The sequence below is a fragment of the Musa acuminata genome, chromosome BXJ3-1, assembly GCF_036884655.1.
Source record: "Musa acuminata AAA Group cultivar baxijiao chromosome BXJ3-1, Cavendish_Baxijiao_AAA, whole genome shotgun sequence".
Taxonomy (NCBI): domain Eukaryota; kingdom Viridiplantae; phylum Streptophyta; class Magnoliopsida; order Zingiberales; family Musaceae; genus Musa; species Musa acuminata.
In genome coordinates this window covers 31,073,652-31,089,686 of record NC_088349.1, presented here as the reverse complement: position 1 = coordinate 31,089,686, position 16,035 = coordinate 31,073,652, and the positions used below count along the sequence as shown (strand labels likewise).

Below are 16,035 nucleotides of genomic sequence, written 5' to 3'. Positions count from 1 at the left end.
GTGAGGGGGAAGGGGGCACCACAGCGTTTGCGTTGGGCGAAATGGCTCGCCGAGCACATGTGGCCTCGTCAGCCGAACTCCCACTCACTGGGCAAAGTGGTGGCACATCCCTTTCGAGCTCCATCACCCTCACCACCTTCACATCAGATGAGAGGCGGAGGTGGAGGTGGGCAGCGGTGCCCACCTTTAAGGTTTGATCTGTCCGTCTCCATTAGTACCCAGATCTTTTTTGACCTGACATTGTGATGATGCGTGACCTAAATGCTTGATCAGATTCTTTTCAACATCTCCCTCCATTTGCTGGGATGGAGGGAACTAGAGTGAGATAGATCCCCCGGCCGAACAATTAATTACCTGAGGAACTTGTGCTGAGTGGGAGCTGGCTAGTTCTCATCCTGATTAATTTCATATTAAAAATAAATAAAATTAAGATTAATTTATAAATATATAATAAATATATTATTATTAATTTTAATTTAAATATTTTGATTCAATAATTTGAGTCAAACGAAATTGATAGACTAGTTAAAACATCAAGCTCTGATTATGATATTTAGTAACAGAGTTTAATTAGTATTTAAACATTTAATCTCCCAAGTGAAAAAATTAATGTTACTTATAAGATTAATTTTAATTTAAATATTTTGATTAATCTAAATGATCACAACTGTGATATAAGAATCTCAAGGTATTAAGCTGAGGAAGTTATCGTCTTGACAGAAAAATTTGCTGAGCTCTGCAATGATCTCTGAGAGTGCGGCACTGTGTGAATGATGGGAGGGAAGAAAGGCTACATCAGTTCAGGTATCCAACCCTCAATTCTGATCCGCAATTATAACAAGAAAAGACTGCTACTGCCATCATTTTCTTCCACCATTATTCCAGCTGGTTGAGCAATGATAGTTTATGATAACAAACATTGCTATTAACAACATGATAAGAAGCTTTCGATTCTTCCTTCCTATCATCGAAAACACCCATAATCAACTGAATTGGATCCATCACTCCCTTCTTAATTAGCAATCAAAAAGTGAATGAACGGACAAAGTGAAGTGTGTAATAAAGTCAAGAAACAAAAAACACTTGTTTGTTAACTCCATGACACCATAGTCAACAAGCACAACCCCACCACGCAAACTGACCTCTCACCGACCACCCCGTTCTCCACACTTCCTCAGGCATGATGATGTACGATGCACTTATATTAACAGATGAGATGCAGCTGTACTGAGAGTGCGAGTAAGAGAGAGAGACACACACACAAATATGGACGCATTGATTACAATTTAAAGTCTGTGTTTGGATTTACATCCCACAGCAAAATCCAAGCGATCTTCACAATTACAGAAGTACTTGGAAAGAAAAAGATAAAGAGGAACCATGACATCATTCTTCTTCAGTCTTGGCGTCTCTTAGCTCTCTTTCTTCCTTTCCGCAGTTCCTTCTGCTTCGGTTTCCAATCATCATCATCAGCTTCTTCTTCTTTTATTACCATTGCTGATCTGACTGCTGTTGATAGTAATCATAAATGAGAACAAATGTATAATTGGGAAACAGCAAATAGAAGGTACAGTTGGCAATCCCTCCTCAGGCCGACGCCTCTTCCTCGGCCTCCTTTTCCTCCATCTTCTTCATCTTGCTGTGGACATTATTACCCGTCTTTACTCCGTAGTATTCCACATACCACTTCACAAACTTCTTTAGCCCGGTCGCGAGATCGGTCGTCGGCCGGTAGCCGAAGTCTTTCTCGGCCAAGCTCACGTTGGCATGCGTGTAGGGCACGTCGCCGTTCTGCGGCAGCGTCACCACGTTCTTCTTCGCCTTCTTCCCCAGCAGCTCCTCCAGGATCCCTACCATCTTTGCCACAGGCACCGGCGACGTATTGCCGAGGTTGTAGACCCGCAGCTGCGCGGGACCCCGCTTCTTGCTGCCACTGCCGGTGCTCGGCTTCGCAGTGTCGAGCGCGCCGAGGCAGCCCTTGACGACGTCGTCGATGTAGGTGAAGTCGCGCTGGACGGCGGTGCCGTCCTGCATGCGGAAGAGGGTGATGGGCTTGCCGGAGATGATGTCGTTGGTGAAGGAGAAGTAGGCCATATCGGGGCGGCCCCACGGCCCATAGACGGTGAAGAAGCGGAGGCCGGTGATGGAGAGGCCATAGATGTGGTTGTAAGTGTGCGCGATGGCCTCGCCGGCTTTCTTTGTCGCGGCGTAGAGCGACGCAGGCCGGTCAGTGCGGTGGAGCTCGGAGAAGGGGGTGGCGGTGTTGAGGCCGTAGACGGAGGAAGAGGAAGCCCAGACGACGGCGGGCTGGGGATCGGCGTGCTTGGCGGCGATCTCGAAGAGGGCGACTAGTCCGGCGACGTTGGAGGCCACGTACGACTGGGGATTGCGCATGGCGTAGCGGACGCCGGCCTGGGCGGCGAGGTGGAGGACGTGGGAAAAGGGCACGACGTCGAAGAGCTTGGTGAGGAGCGGGGTGTCGTTGATGTCGGCGTCCAGCACCAGGACGCCATGGCGAGAGAGGAGGGACTGGCGGGCGCGCTTGAGCGAGGGGTCGTAGTACGAGTTGAAGTTGTCAAGCCCGACCACGCCGTCACCGCGCTTCTTCAACGCGAGCGAGCAGTGGGTGCCGACGAAGCCCGCGGCGCCGGTTACGAGGACGGTGAGACCAGAGGGGCTGCGCGGGGTGGCAGATCGGCGCACCTCCCGCTCCCACGCGGCGCCGCCATAGGTGACAGCGGAGGAGAGAAGGCTTCGGTGGTTAGAGTGAGCAACGGAGGAGGCGGCGGCACCGGGGTGGGAGAGGAGGAGCGGAGGGTAGTGGAGCGTAAAGAGGAGGATGAGCACTACGGTGGCGAGGATGGAGGCGCGGAAAAGGAGGTGGGAGGAGGCGGCGATGACCTTGGTACTGTTAATTCGGCGGAGGAGGTAGCCACCGTGGCGCTCTAGCTTGAAGCTCTTGCTCGTGTCCGGCGCAGAAGCCATTTCCTCTCCTCCTCAATCACGCAGCAGTGACCAAATGGCAGCGGTAATGGAGTTCCTCTTTGTGCTGGGCTGAGGAACTGAAGGTGGAGAAGGGGAGTGACGGATATAAAAGGGAGGAGGAAGCCAGTGAGAAAGTGAACGAGTTGAGTGATGACAGAGAAAGTAGAGAGAGAACAGAGACAGGTGGGGTGGAGTGGGACCTCGAGTGAGGTTGGCATCGGTTGAATCAATGCCACCTGTTGCTTTTCCTTCCTTCTCCAAGCAGTAACAACAGCACAGTAGTTCGCAGAGGCGAAGAGAAATGTGGGAGGTGGTGAAGCGGAAGAGAGAAGAGGGGGTGCGGCGTTCCGAGCTGACAAAAGCGTTCGATGGGGTGCACCGACAGTCGCCATGTCCTGACAGAAGACAAAGCGCTGCATTTGGACCACTGTGACTAAATTGTTGCTAAAACAGACGCATGAGATTACAGACAACAGCTGCATGGAAGATGATGATAGTAACAGGTTGCATAGCAATATATCTTATCGGATAGGGTGACTACTGCCAAGCTCAAATTCTGCGATTGCACACCATTTACTTGTTGTGATAGATAGATTGTACACTCAAGAATGAAGTAGATCCTCGCTATCCTAGCTAGAGAAACAAGTACAACCATCGTCGATCACCTGCGTCTACCAGATGGCATCACATATTCCTGACGATGGAGTCTGCAGTAGGGTTGGTGATTCAAGACCGAAACAAACTGCAGTATTGCTTGTTTTATACATGTATGGGTTGGTGGTAGCCTGGAAATCACATGTGAGTTTGTATAATTATATCGAACTTACATGCCTGTCTCTGCTCTTTGCTTTTAGACAACAGCCTACGAGGAGTGGCACATGCCCTTGGCTTTAACTCGTGGTGGGAGAGTTCTGGACTCTCTGTGTTTCTTTTAGAAGATGGGCTTATGACAGCAGTAAAGTCTGGAACAGGTCACTCACGTTTCCCATGCTGTAATTAATTAGCTCACAGACCACAAGGTAAGGTGCGTCAAGGGTCATCATGGGGAGAGGAAGGATTTGACAGGTCTCATGCATGGGAATCGGGATGGGGCCCCTAATTTTGTTCCTGGTTGATCTTATCTTTCCTAAAGCATATGTTGGACCAAAACTAATTTGTACCCATGTTTACAGGATACAGAAACCATACAGAGTATGGTTTTGCGCATCTCTCTCTCTCTCTCTCTCTCTCTCAGAGGTATACGTGCATGCATATCTTTCCATATAAGAACACCGTAATAGTCACCAGGTAATTTAGATATGTGCTCTCAGAAGAAGGATCTACCAAGTTGTAGATGCGTGTTGTCTCCAGCGTAGCACGTGTTTGATACCATGGAGACGAAACACCGTCTTCTTCAAACAACACGCTTTTTTCTGCTGTTTCACCACAGAATCACGGACTAGAGCAGTCTGAGCCACTCAAAAGTGACGAGAAGAGAGATGTGCAGGTCTGAAAGAGAAGAAAAAAGTGCACCAGTGGACACTGACTCCTCTTGCAGACTTCCTCCACAGCCGACATTTATAGGCTACAGCGGAGCACAAGTCTGAGTTCTGGTACATATCATTAAGATGAAAGATGAACATGCACAGCACACTTGGTCTATGTATCAACTGTCGGCAGGGATTTCTATTCATATATGCATTTGATTCGAGATTATTAGGATTTTGCAAAGTGTGGCTTGTTTATTGTGGTCCTGAGAGCCTACATTTTTGCACATTGATTCCTTAATTGTCGGCAGACTGGGAGATCGGTTGGACCAGAGAGAAAATGAAGTGATAAGAACTAGCTATAGCATGGGGGACAATTTCAAACCTGAATCTGGAATGATCCTTGCCTGATATTTTGGATCTAACTCAGATAGGTCACCAGATTCACACATGTTAATGCGGATAACCTTACGGCACACAGAAATCAGAATCCGTGTTCACGAGTTTGGGTTGGATTCTGATCATTCAACTCTTCTGAAATTTTCAGATTTTGCATCCTATTTAAATATAAATGAAAATTAATCCACTAGTTTACATTGGATCATGTTGAAATCCTATTCAAAAATACTTTTAACTAATATAATAATGGACCATATCACCTTATGAACTGATCCAATCAATTTTGGTTTCTTTAGGATACAAAAAAAGTGGGGAGCATTAAAGGAAAAAAGTCCAAAATGACCGGAATTTACCCAATCTTTTTCACTTTTAGAGTGATTAAAGTTTTGTTGGCTATATATATATATATATATATATATATATATATATGGAGACTTGTGGAAACTAAATCAAGTTGGTTCAAGATAGGAAGGAACCAAGTTGGCTCGTCGTCTTAATTCTAATTCACGATATTGGGGCTACTTCAATCTTATTCACGTTAAATGTAACTTTACAAGTATCTTTTTAGGGAATATGCTGATAATTTTTAAAAACACAAATGAATAAATAAAATACTTATTAATTATGATCATTAATGAGTTCCTAAGACACGAAATCATAGGTATAATGGTGCGATGATAAGTTTGTGTGAAAGAAAATAATTTAAAATAGTTTAAGACCTATTTCACTATTTTTTTTAGAAATGATATGCACCTAATTGGGTGCATAAAATTATCATCAACTAATACTCTTTTTTCTTTCATATAGTCTAATTTTGATAAATATATGAAATTTAGAGCTTCATTGGGATTGTCAAAAATAGAATAAAGATGGATGATGAAATATAAAGAGAAATAACTTTTATATATGAACAAATACTAGCAGGCTATAACACACAGCAAAATTAAATAGAATCATAATCAAATAAAACACCAAGATTTATATGGAAAAACCTTTGGGTAAAAACCACGAGTCAAATTAGAGATAATCCACTATAAGAATAATGAATATACAAATCTCAATCTCTTACTCAAAACCCTAACAACAATCACAAGAGAATAACTGGGATATAAGGATCACGTCATTATGTACAATATCTAAATTCTCCCGAAGTAATCACAGCAAGAATCTACTGTAGATCTGATCTAACCTTAGATAAGAATACTACCTGGATGATTGAGAACAACCTCGTTGTCCTTGTTTTTTTTTTTTTTTTTCTACCCCTTTTTGAATCAAGTTGCTAGCTGTAGTTTTTCTCCTCCCAAAATCATAGCTACAGCATCTCCTAATTTGGATTTAGGGTTTAGAAAAAGGGAGGTGAGCCGTGGACTATTAAAGCCCTACATGAGCTGAAACCTATTGGCTATCAATCCAATAATGGAAACTTCAAATTTCTCGTCCTATGCTCCTCAACATGAATCACTTTGCCTTTGCTTTGAGTTCCACAAGTAAGAGAGCAATGCCTTCTTTCCTTCCCTTAGAAGTATTCCCCATCCTCAAGTCCTAAACAAAGCTTATTCACACACTGGGGCGCATATCGAACCCATTCGAGCCAAGCTGGGAGATGGGCATAGGTATGATTTTATTCTTAGCTTGAGCTTTATCCTATTTTTATTATTTTCATTAGATTAACAAACGATTTAGTTGACATAATCATTGGATCCATTGACAGGGATAAAATAGGGTCTGATTCACCATTCTTTTCAATATCATAATTTTAGTTTGATCCCTTTCTAATATTTTATTGCTTTAACATGGAAGAGACATCATATCTCCATGATTACATGCTCACAAAAGTGTTGAACCTTCGCAGCATAACGTTTCATCTTATAAAAACATTTAGAGTTAAATAAAATAAATAATTTCATACTGAATAGTAATAGATAAAAAATAAAGAGAAATAATCATTTAAAATGATATTAACTAACATATGCTAGTGGGATCTATTGATGTCGTAATTAGAAGACGCGAAACTATTAGTAGTACCAGAGATGAAGAAAAAATTAATAAATTCTATAAAAAATTATAAATAAAGATTGAAATATTCTTAATTTATCTAAAGCTGTGGATTTCTACATAGTCCAATGATCGACAAAAAAAAAAAATAATAATAATATTTTTCACCTCAAATAGTTGGAATGTTGCGGTCTTATTATTATTGTTATTGTTGTCGATAGCATAAATATATCTTTAGATTATTTTTATTTTTGCCGGCCTTTTGAGGCAGTTGTTTCAAAAAGAGCTTCAGAAATTAATGCATCAAACTGAAACAAGAATTCATGCAAGATTTACAAAAATGAAATTTCTAAAATGTGGATATGATTGTTAAGAGACTTGTGCGATCGCTTTAATTAACTACCTAAGTTATATAACTACATGCATGATTAGAATTGTGGGGGGTAAAAAGAATAAAAAGAAACGTATACAGATTTTAATTGAGAAAAGTTATAAATATTTAAATAGTAAAGTTTAAAAATAAAGTTAAAAAGAACTGTACATGCAAAGGGAAACCATATCCCTACGACGAGATGAAATTATATCCTTACGTGCAAGTTTAATTAAGATTTCTACATCGAGATTAATATGATGGTGTCCTAGTGATTTGATTTAACCTCTCTCTCTCTCTCTCTCTCACTCTCTCTCTCTCTCTCTGCGAAATAAGAAGTAAAACTAAATTAAACAATGAAATCAAGGAATAAAATAATAGAAGAGAAATACTTTATTAATACCCATTAAAGTTACTTGGAACTCTATTTTAGATAGCTTAACGAGTGCTCCAAAAGTTACATTTAAAGGTCATAGTCCAAAAAAATATCCTTGGATGACGGTAGTTATTACAACTACTCAATTTAATTAAAATAATATTTTTTTTAAAAAATTCCAATCATCGTGCTGTTTTGGCTTATGGAATCAATATAGACGTCATTGGTTATATTAGTGTGGAAAACTTAAAAATATACTCAAAATTTGAGGTTTATCCAACCCAAATTGAATTATGTTGAGTTATTTTATAAGTCAATAATACTAGTGATAGGAGATACATTATCATCTAACACATCACCGTCGTATAGCGCTCGAAGAGGAAAAAGAAAATAAACTTTTATTTAAACGATGAGAAAGGTAATCATAAACTTTATTTTCATCATTTATGATGACAAAGATAATCACAAGCTTTATCATTTATAATAAGATATAAAAACTTACCTCTGACATAAAAAGAGAGGATTTCCTTAAACTATTAATGTCCACACTCATATATATTGGATTATTAGCTTGAGTATTCAAGGGAGTAGGTCAGGAAACATCTTTCGACCTTAGTTTTCATGTATGTGGTACCTCGCGACTTTAGCATTTTCACATCGGAGATACCTCGAACCGTCCTATGCATCTAGGTCTAAATCGTGTTGGATTGTCTAAAATATTAACGATATTTTTTTCTAAGAGCTAACAACACAACACATGTTTAGATTATAACTATATAGAAACCATAGTTATCGTCTTCTTATGCCTTCCATGAGCCAAAATAAAAAAACAAAAGGGCATGCAGGAGACCAAGTTCTAACGTTTCAAGATCATATAAACGTATGGAGATCTTCAAACCAATGTGGGTTGTTGTATTATCATCTGACGGTCAAGATTCAAAACCTAATCCAAGCGATGAGTTACGTTCTTCTCGTACTGATGCGTATCTATGCTCACAAAATACAACAAAGCCAGCTTGCTCCGATGTCATTTTTATTGCTGGTAAGAACCTAAAATAGGACTAAAACATATCATATTCTACAAATATCATACGTGCATGGTCTAGTAATGCACAGTTATCAAAATCAGATCCGATATCAACGTGTTCAGGTCTCGAGTCATTAGATCAATTGATTAGACCATAAGATCAATAAAAGATTTCATAATATAAAAATTAAATAAACATAAAAAAATATAAAAATATTATAGTTAAAAAGAGGTAGTGACAAGAGAGCAAGAAGCCGAGGGGATGAATACAATAGCTCTTTATTTCTTTCTCATAATACAATATAAAAGATTCTCAAGATATCTCCAATGTCTTTGAAAACAAATGAAGAATTGATGGCATTTTAGTCGCAAACATTTTAATTAATCAATCAAATGAATGATCAATGATCCGATTCTCAATTTTTTTATCTAATCGTCTGATCTATACTACTATAAATATGTTCGAATAATCTTCTCAAGTTGTTTTGTTTTGTCTCAAGAGAATAAATATGATGCAGGGTGAGATCTCAATGGATGTGATAGCAAGGCCATTTTATCACTTGTAATATCCCGTCACGTATTTAGGTCAAAAACCCGCTATTCGCGAAGAATCACATTTCTTGATAGTCCCCCGTGGCTGCTTTATCACAGGAGTTATGCTGATGAATGACTTTTGAAATAAGTATGATGATGCATGTGCGAGTCGACGATTCCTCCTATATTAGGTTAAATTATTATTATGGCATGATTATTAGTAGCACAAGACTCATATATCTTATGATGGTTTGTTCAAACACCCACTAACATTAGTGGATGAACAAGCCAATTCTAATTGAGTTTTTGCTTCACGATAATAGAAAGCTTTAGTCGGTATAGAAGGATAAAAAAGTAATATAGCTAGAAATGCATAGTTGATACAAGTCAGACTATCCCTGTGGTAGAAGAGGTCACAGACACCTCTGATAAGACCCTAAAGTCTTATCGTAAAAAAGAAGAAGAGAAAGGGATGATCACTTCGAGGGGATCGACCTCCTTGATCGCTTCGAGGGGATCGACCTCCTAGGGTTTGTCAAAAGATAGAATAGTATTTTTCATAGATTGATTGATTCATTCAAGAAAGGATTGCATCACTATTTATAGTGTTCTATCCAAAGTCTATCAGGACTTGAACTCTAATAATAAATAAATATTAAATAAACCTCTACTTGACTCTAACTGAACCAAACTGACTCAATAAACAACCGAACTAAACATACTCGATAAACATTATTTAAAAGCTTAGAAAAATGGTCCTAACAATTCCTCCCTCTTCAAATCAGCCTTGTCCTCAGGCTGAGTAGCATCAATCTCGGGGAGCTTCTCTTTCAGCACTTCAGTCATAGGCTATCTGCAATGCATCACAACCCGTTGATCAAGTAAGTATGGTCTCCACTTTTTAACAGTGTAAGTAATAGGTTGGTCTTTCAGTATAGTAATCATTGCAAAAAACTCTTGACCTTTGCTATCACAAGTTGGGCTATAACTTTCCTGTCCATAAAATTATTAGTACTACCTATATCAATCAAAATAGTGACAGACTGATGCTTCAAAGTTCTTCTGATTTTCATAATTTATGGGTTAGCATAGCCAGCCAATGCATGCACTGTATGTGTGATGGTTTCAATATCTTCATCAGGTTCCACACCTTCATAATCGAAGTCCAACTCTTCTGCTTTCGGTTCTGCTTTCGGTTCTTCTCTAATTAGCTTAATCATCAGATGTTGCCCTTGTTTACATTGGTGCTTCATACTCCACTTTTCATCATAGTGCAAACCCCTTGTTGATCTTTCCTTACTAATTTTTTTCTCATGTAGATGTGCAAATGAGATCGCAGCTATCATAGTGCGGGGTTGACGAGCCTTAACTTCACACCAGATCTCTGGATTAAGTCCTTCAATAAATGTATCCAAAAGTTATCATTCCGACCAATCTCTAGCTTGATTTGATAATCTTTCAAACCTACTCTGATATTCTAACACTGTAGATGTTTGATGAATTTTGGCGAGCTGGCCATCAATATTCTCATATTTGGATAGGCCAAATCGAACAAGAAGCCCTCTTTTGAACTTCTCCCATGAAGGAACTCCGTAAACAGTTTCATACCAATCGTACCATTGGAGTGCATCTCCATCGAGCTGGATTGAGGCTATTTCCACCTTGGATTCTTCTGGAGTTCTGTGAAAATGGAAAAAAAATTTTGTCCTAGAGATCCAACTGGTCAGATCTCCATCTTTCCATCTCGGAAATTTCACCTTAATGTGTAAGTAGTTTGTGTTACAATATTGGGGCCTTTTTCCTATATTTTCATATCTGTGCAACGTAGAACTTGAGCCCCCATTTTGTTGAAATTTACTGAGGCTCTCTAGTAGGCTTTTTTTGAAATCATTAAGTGTTTCTTGCAGCCGGTTCTCAATTCTGATTTCTAATGCTTCCATTTGTGCTTTCATTGAGTTATCGATGGCCATTTTGTAAGACTGCAAATCTATAATCTTAACTCATATTTCTGGTGTCAAGACTAGGGCATAAATCACTGCCTTACTCGGTGCTGTTGTTGTGATGCAATCGGTGGTAGCACTATTGGAATGAAGGGTTGCTGCGAGGATGTGGGGATGTAGCTGCATTTGCTGCGTGGGAGGCAACGATGCTTGTTATGGTCGCTGCATGAAGGGATCGCTACTACTGAGGGCTGGGAGGCAGCGATGGTGGTGCGGCTGGGGCAACACCGCCATGGGCTCGCCGCTGCGATGGCGTGGATGGAAGGCAGCGTTATTCTGTCTCTATCACACTACGGAAGGAGGCACTAGTGAGAGGCAACGATGCTTGTTGCAGTCGTTGTGTGGAGGGATCACTGCTGCTGAGGGCTGAGAGGTAGCGATGGTGGTGCAGTTGGGGGCAGCGCCGGCAAGGGCTCACCGATGCAGTGGCTGCGACGGAGGAAGAGTTGCTGCCCTGTGTTTTTGTCACTGCATGAGATGAGAGCGCCAAGGTTGAAAGGCAACGGTTGCGACTGCTATGACCCAAGGAAGCAATTGCTAAGCAGCCGGGTTGAGGTTGCGGTGATGGCAACTGACAACTGCAGCAGCGAAGGCAGAACAAGAGGGAGGTGGCATTGAAGCGGTCGGGGTTGAGGCTGCAGTGGCAAACGACGGCTGCGGCAACGATGCAGTGCAAGGGGGCTACAACAATGGTGCAGAGCGAGGGGGTTGAGGTGAAGGCTGTGGTGGCTGGCAACAGTGGAGGTTGCTGGCCGGAGCGCAGCGGCGGTGGTGGAGAAGGAGGCAACGAGGGTCGTGGCTCTATTTCTGCAACCATTGCAACGAGGGGCTGCTGCAACCCAAGGGGGGGGGGGGGGGGGGGGGGGGGGGGGGGGGTGGGTGGTGCGGGGTGTGGGGGGCACGGCTAGGGTTGCGGCTGGGAGGCGGGCGGTGGTGATCGAGCGGCCGGGAAGTAGTGGCGGCGGTGGAGAAGGAGTTGCCTTGTAGCGGCAGTGGGGAAGAACGGAAGTAGGGGCTGCGGCTGCGACCCAAGGGGGGGGGGGTGGGGTGGGGCGGGCACGGCTAGGGTTGCGGCTGGGAGGCGGGGCGACGGTAATCGATCGGCCGGGAAGCAGCGGCGACGGTGGACAAGGAGTTGCCCTACAGCGGCAGTGGAGAAGAGGAGTAGGGCTGCGGCGGAGTGGGACGATGGTAGCGTCGTCTCCTGGCAGCGGTGGTGGCTCGAGTGGGAGGCGGCGGTGGACTCTGGCCGGAAGTGGGGCAGAGTCGATTGCTGGCCGGAGAGCAGTGACGGGCAGCGGGTGGGCTCAAATGATAAGACCCTAAAGGTCTTATCGTCGATCTGATACTAATTGATAAGACCCTAAAGTCTTATCGTCACTCTGATACCGATCGGCCTCCTTGATCGCTTCGAGGGGATCGACCTCCTAAGGTTTGTCAAAAGACAGAACAATATTTTTCATAGATTGATTGATTTATTCAAGAAAGGGTTACATCATTATTTATAGTGTTCCACCCATAGTCCATAAGGATTTGAACTCTAATAATAAATAAATATTAAATAAATCTCTACTTGACTTTAACTAAATCAAACCAACTTAATAAACAACTGAACTAAACATACTCGATAAACATTATTCAAAAGCTTAGAAAAAAAGTCCTGACAATCTCTATCTTCAAAGTCTAAAGGATTTATTAGCATTTCATACTAAAAATCATAATCATTTTACCCTTTTATTCCATATTAAGAAGTGGTGGAGTTCATCTCCATTATTACCAGAAAATTTTAGAGATTAGAGATTCATAAACTTGCACTTAGGTATAGATTTGAGGCAGGTACTATATATAATTAATAAAATGGTCAAGTTTCTTCTCAGAAAGGAATACTACACAAATATGCGTAAGGGACCCACAACGATCGTTTGGTATTCCCTTCAATTATGTTCTTCCTCGAGTCATTGATTTCTTTTTATGATCTACGTAAAGTTGGCCAGCAGGCAATGATCCCCATGGTTTGTGCAAGAGAATCCTATGCTGGTTCCCATGGGTAGTGATATGACGGTCCCCAAGACACGTTAGGTCAAAATTCATACTAATGCATTGCTCGGCCTCGGGAGCCCCGAGATGACGTTGCCCCCAAGACACGCCAAGTCAGAATCCGTACTGATATAACATATTTTAGCCCACAAGACACGTCAGGTTAGAATCCATACTAAGGCACTGCTCGGCCTCGGGAGCCCCGAGACGAAGTCGCCCCCAAGACACACTAAGTCAGAATCCATACTAAGGCATTGCTCGGCCTCGGGAGCCCCGAGGCGGCGCCGCCCCCAAGACATGCCAAATTAGAATCCGTACTAAGGCACTGCTCGACATGTCTACCACGTTAACCTGTGTACGACCGACCCACGTACAATAATATAAAGACCGCTGACCAGCATCTGGCCAAGGGAGGTAAAAAAATCAACCGATCACTGGACTAACTTGCTCGTCGGAGGGGCCTCATCTAGTGATCCTAACGAGGGCCATTTTTGTAGGAAAACATGGCCACCTTACGAAGATGAGCTGCCAACCACCCAAGAATCGTTGTCTAGTGCATGAAGGAGAGCAGCCAACCGGCCCGGATCCCAACCAACACCAACCAGCACTCCTTCCTGAGGGTGCGACCACCTCATGAAGACGAGTTGCCAACCACCCCGGAGAAGGAGAGACGCAACTCGGCATACACAGTGCTCGGATCAGCACACCAAGGAACGCTGATCAACACCCCGTCGCGGGGGCCCGGTCAACCTCGGTATCCAGCTCAACCGACAGAAGACTCCCGACATTGACCCGTGGACCAGGCCATGCTGACTCACCAACTATGGCACATTTGTTCACTAATATTTTGGCGCTAGAAGGAGGGGTAGGAGCATCCCGCGGGAGCTCTCCCTGAGGGAGAACCACTGGGTGGTCATCCTTTTGCTGGGCCCGGAGATCAGCCCCTCCCTGTCCTTCGAGATGGGGGGATCCTGGCCTCGACGCCAGATCGCTACCGGCGCCCATTCAATGACCCGGGGTTACCACCTCCCGGACTTACCGTGGGACTCTCGATCATGTCGCCCAAGGCGTTCCTCAACCTGACCAAGCAAGTACAAGCAATGATAGGGATGATGCAGACGTTCGTCCCACTCATTCCCCAGATCGTCCAGCTAGTAGCTCCCTCGATTGACCCGACCCGACAAAGGCTGAGTAGGGAGCAGGTCGGGACGGGAGAAGCCCGAGACCAAACGATGGACCTGAGAGGTTTGCCCGAGCAAAGCATACTTGCACCCTGCTGAGTCACACTACCCCACTTCGAGCTTGGCACCGTATCATCCGACTCGACGGACGACTCGCTTAGGGCCCAATTGTCCCGGCTCAACCAATGTCTGGACGCGTTCCAGCATGAGTTTCGAAAATCGCGAGGCGAGTCCAGCAAAGGCAACTCGAGCAGGTCCCCTTTCACTCAGGAAGTACAGGATAAGCTGATACCTCTCAACTTCAGGCTGCTGACATTGGAGACATATGACGGCGGCTCTGATCCCACGGAGTAGGTCTCTGTATTCCGAGCTCAGATGGCCCTCTATGGCACCTCTGATGCATTAATGTGCCAGGCATTTCCGACCACTCTAAGGGGATCGGCACAAGCATGGTTTAGCCGGCTATGCCAATCCTCGGTCTTATCCTTCAACCAACTCGCCTGGGAGTTCAAGCAGAGCTTCCTCGCCAGCGTGCAACCTAGGCCTTCCATGGCTACCTTGCTCGTGCTATCCCAGCACGAAGATGAGTCGCTCTCTCAGTTCGTGGCATGCTTTGCCATTGAGATCCAGGGATTCCCGGACGCTCACCCCTCTCTTATCATGCAGGCATTTCTGATGGGCTTGAAGCATTCAAGGTTCTTCTGGTCATTGATCGAGAAGCCGCCAGTAACGATCCCCGAGATGCTCCAGCGCGCCAACCAGTACATGGCTCGATTGACAAGAGGCCAAGGGCGAAACAATCCCGGGGAACGACTTCAGCAGCCCCGGTGCAACCCCGCCAGAGGCTCGATTGAAAAGAGCTACTGCTCCCGAGGCCTTCGCCTCTCCCTCTAAGCACGTTCCACTAGGACTACGGCCATGACATGGAAGATTGCCGTGACCTCCAGAATCAAAGCGAGGACTTTATCAGAAAAGGTCATCTTGGGCGCTATCTTGAGGAACCCTGAGAAGCAACTCCATGTCCCAGGGGACCAATCGAAAGATGTCTCATCATCCAAAATCTCCCGCCGAAAAGCCACTCGTGACAAGTGGTCCACAGGCTCTCCAGATCGGTTCCCGACCTGTGGCCCGCTAGCCCAGCACTTGCTTGAGCCTCTCCAGATCGGTTCCCGGCCTGCGGCTCGCTAGCCAGCTCTTGCCCAAGCCTCTCCAGATCGGTTCCTGTCTTGCGGCTCACCGGCCCAACTCTTGCCCGAGCCTCTCCAGATTGGTTTCCAACCTACGGCCCGTCAGCCCAGCCCTTGCCCGAGCCTCTCCAGATCGGTTCCCGACCTGCGACTCGTTGGCCCAACTCGATTCCTATCCGGGTCGCTTCAGATCACTCCCGACTGGTGACCCGTCAGCACCCCAGCTCGATTCCTGCCCGGGTCACTCCAGGTCACTCCCGACTAGCGACGCGCCAACACTCAATTCGGAGCCGAGCTCACAAACTTGGTCCCCAGACTCAATTCGGAGCCGAGCTCACAAACTTGGTCCCCAGACTCAATATGGAGTTGAGCTTACAAACTCGGTCCCCAAACTCAATTCGGAGCCGAGCTCACAAACTCGGTCCCTAGACTCAATTCGGAACCGAACTAGTTTGGTCCCCAGGTCCGATTTAGAGCC

At 44.3% G+C, this 16,035-nt stretch overlaps 1 protein-coding gene across 1 annotated transcript; it reads right to left on the bottom strand.

Moving 5' to 3' along the window:
* Positions 1-1,253: 1,253 nt before the first annotated feature.
* Positions 1,254-3,075, bottom strand: LOC135629626 (UDP-glucuronate 4-epimerase 6-like). The gene has a single exon (XM_065137290.1). It carries the CDS (start codon positions 2,983-2,985, stop codon positions 1,588-1,590), a length of 1,398 nt encoding a protein of 465 aa, XP_064993362.1. The 5' UTR covers positions 2,986-3,075; the 3' UTR covers positions 1,254-1,587.
* Between the last annotated feature and the right edge of the window lie 12,960 nt (positions 3,076-16,035).

Bases quoted from the DNA above. Each gene is read 5' to 3' on its own strand.
- LOC135629626 (XM_065137290.1), bottom strand. From the start codon at position 2,985: ATGGCTTCTGCGCCGGACACGAGCAAGAGCTTCAAGCTAGAGCGCCAC.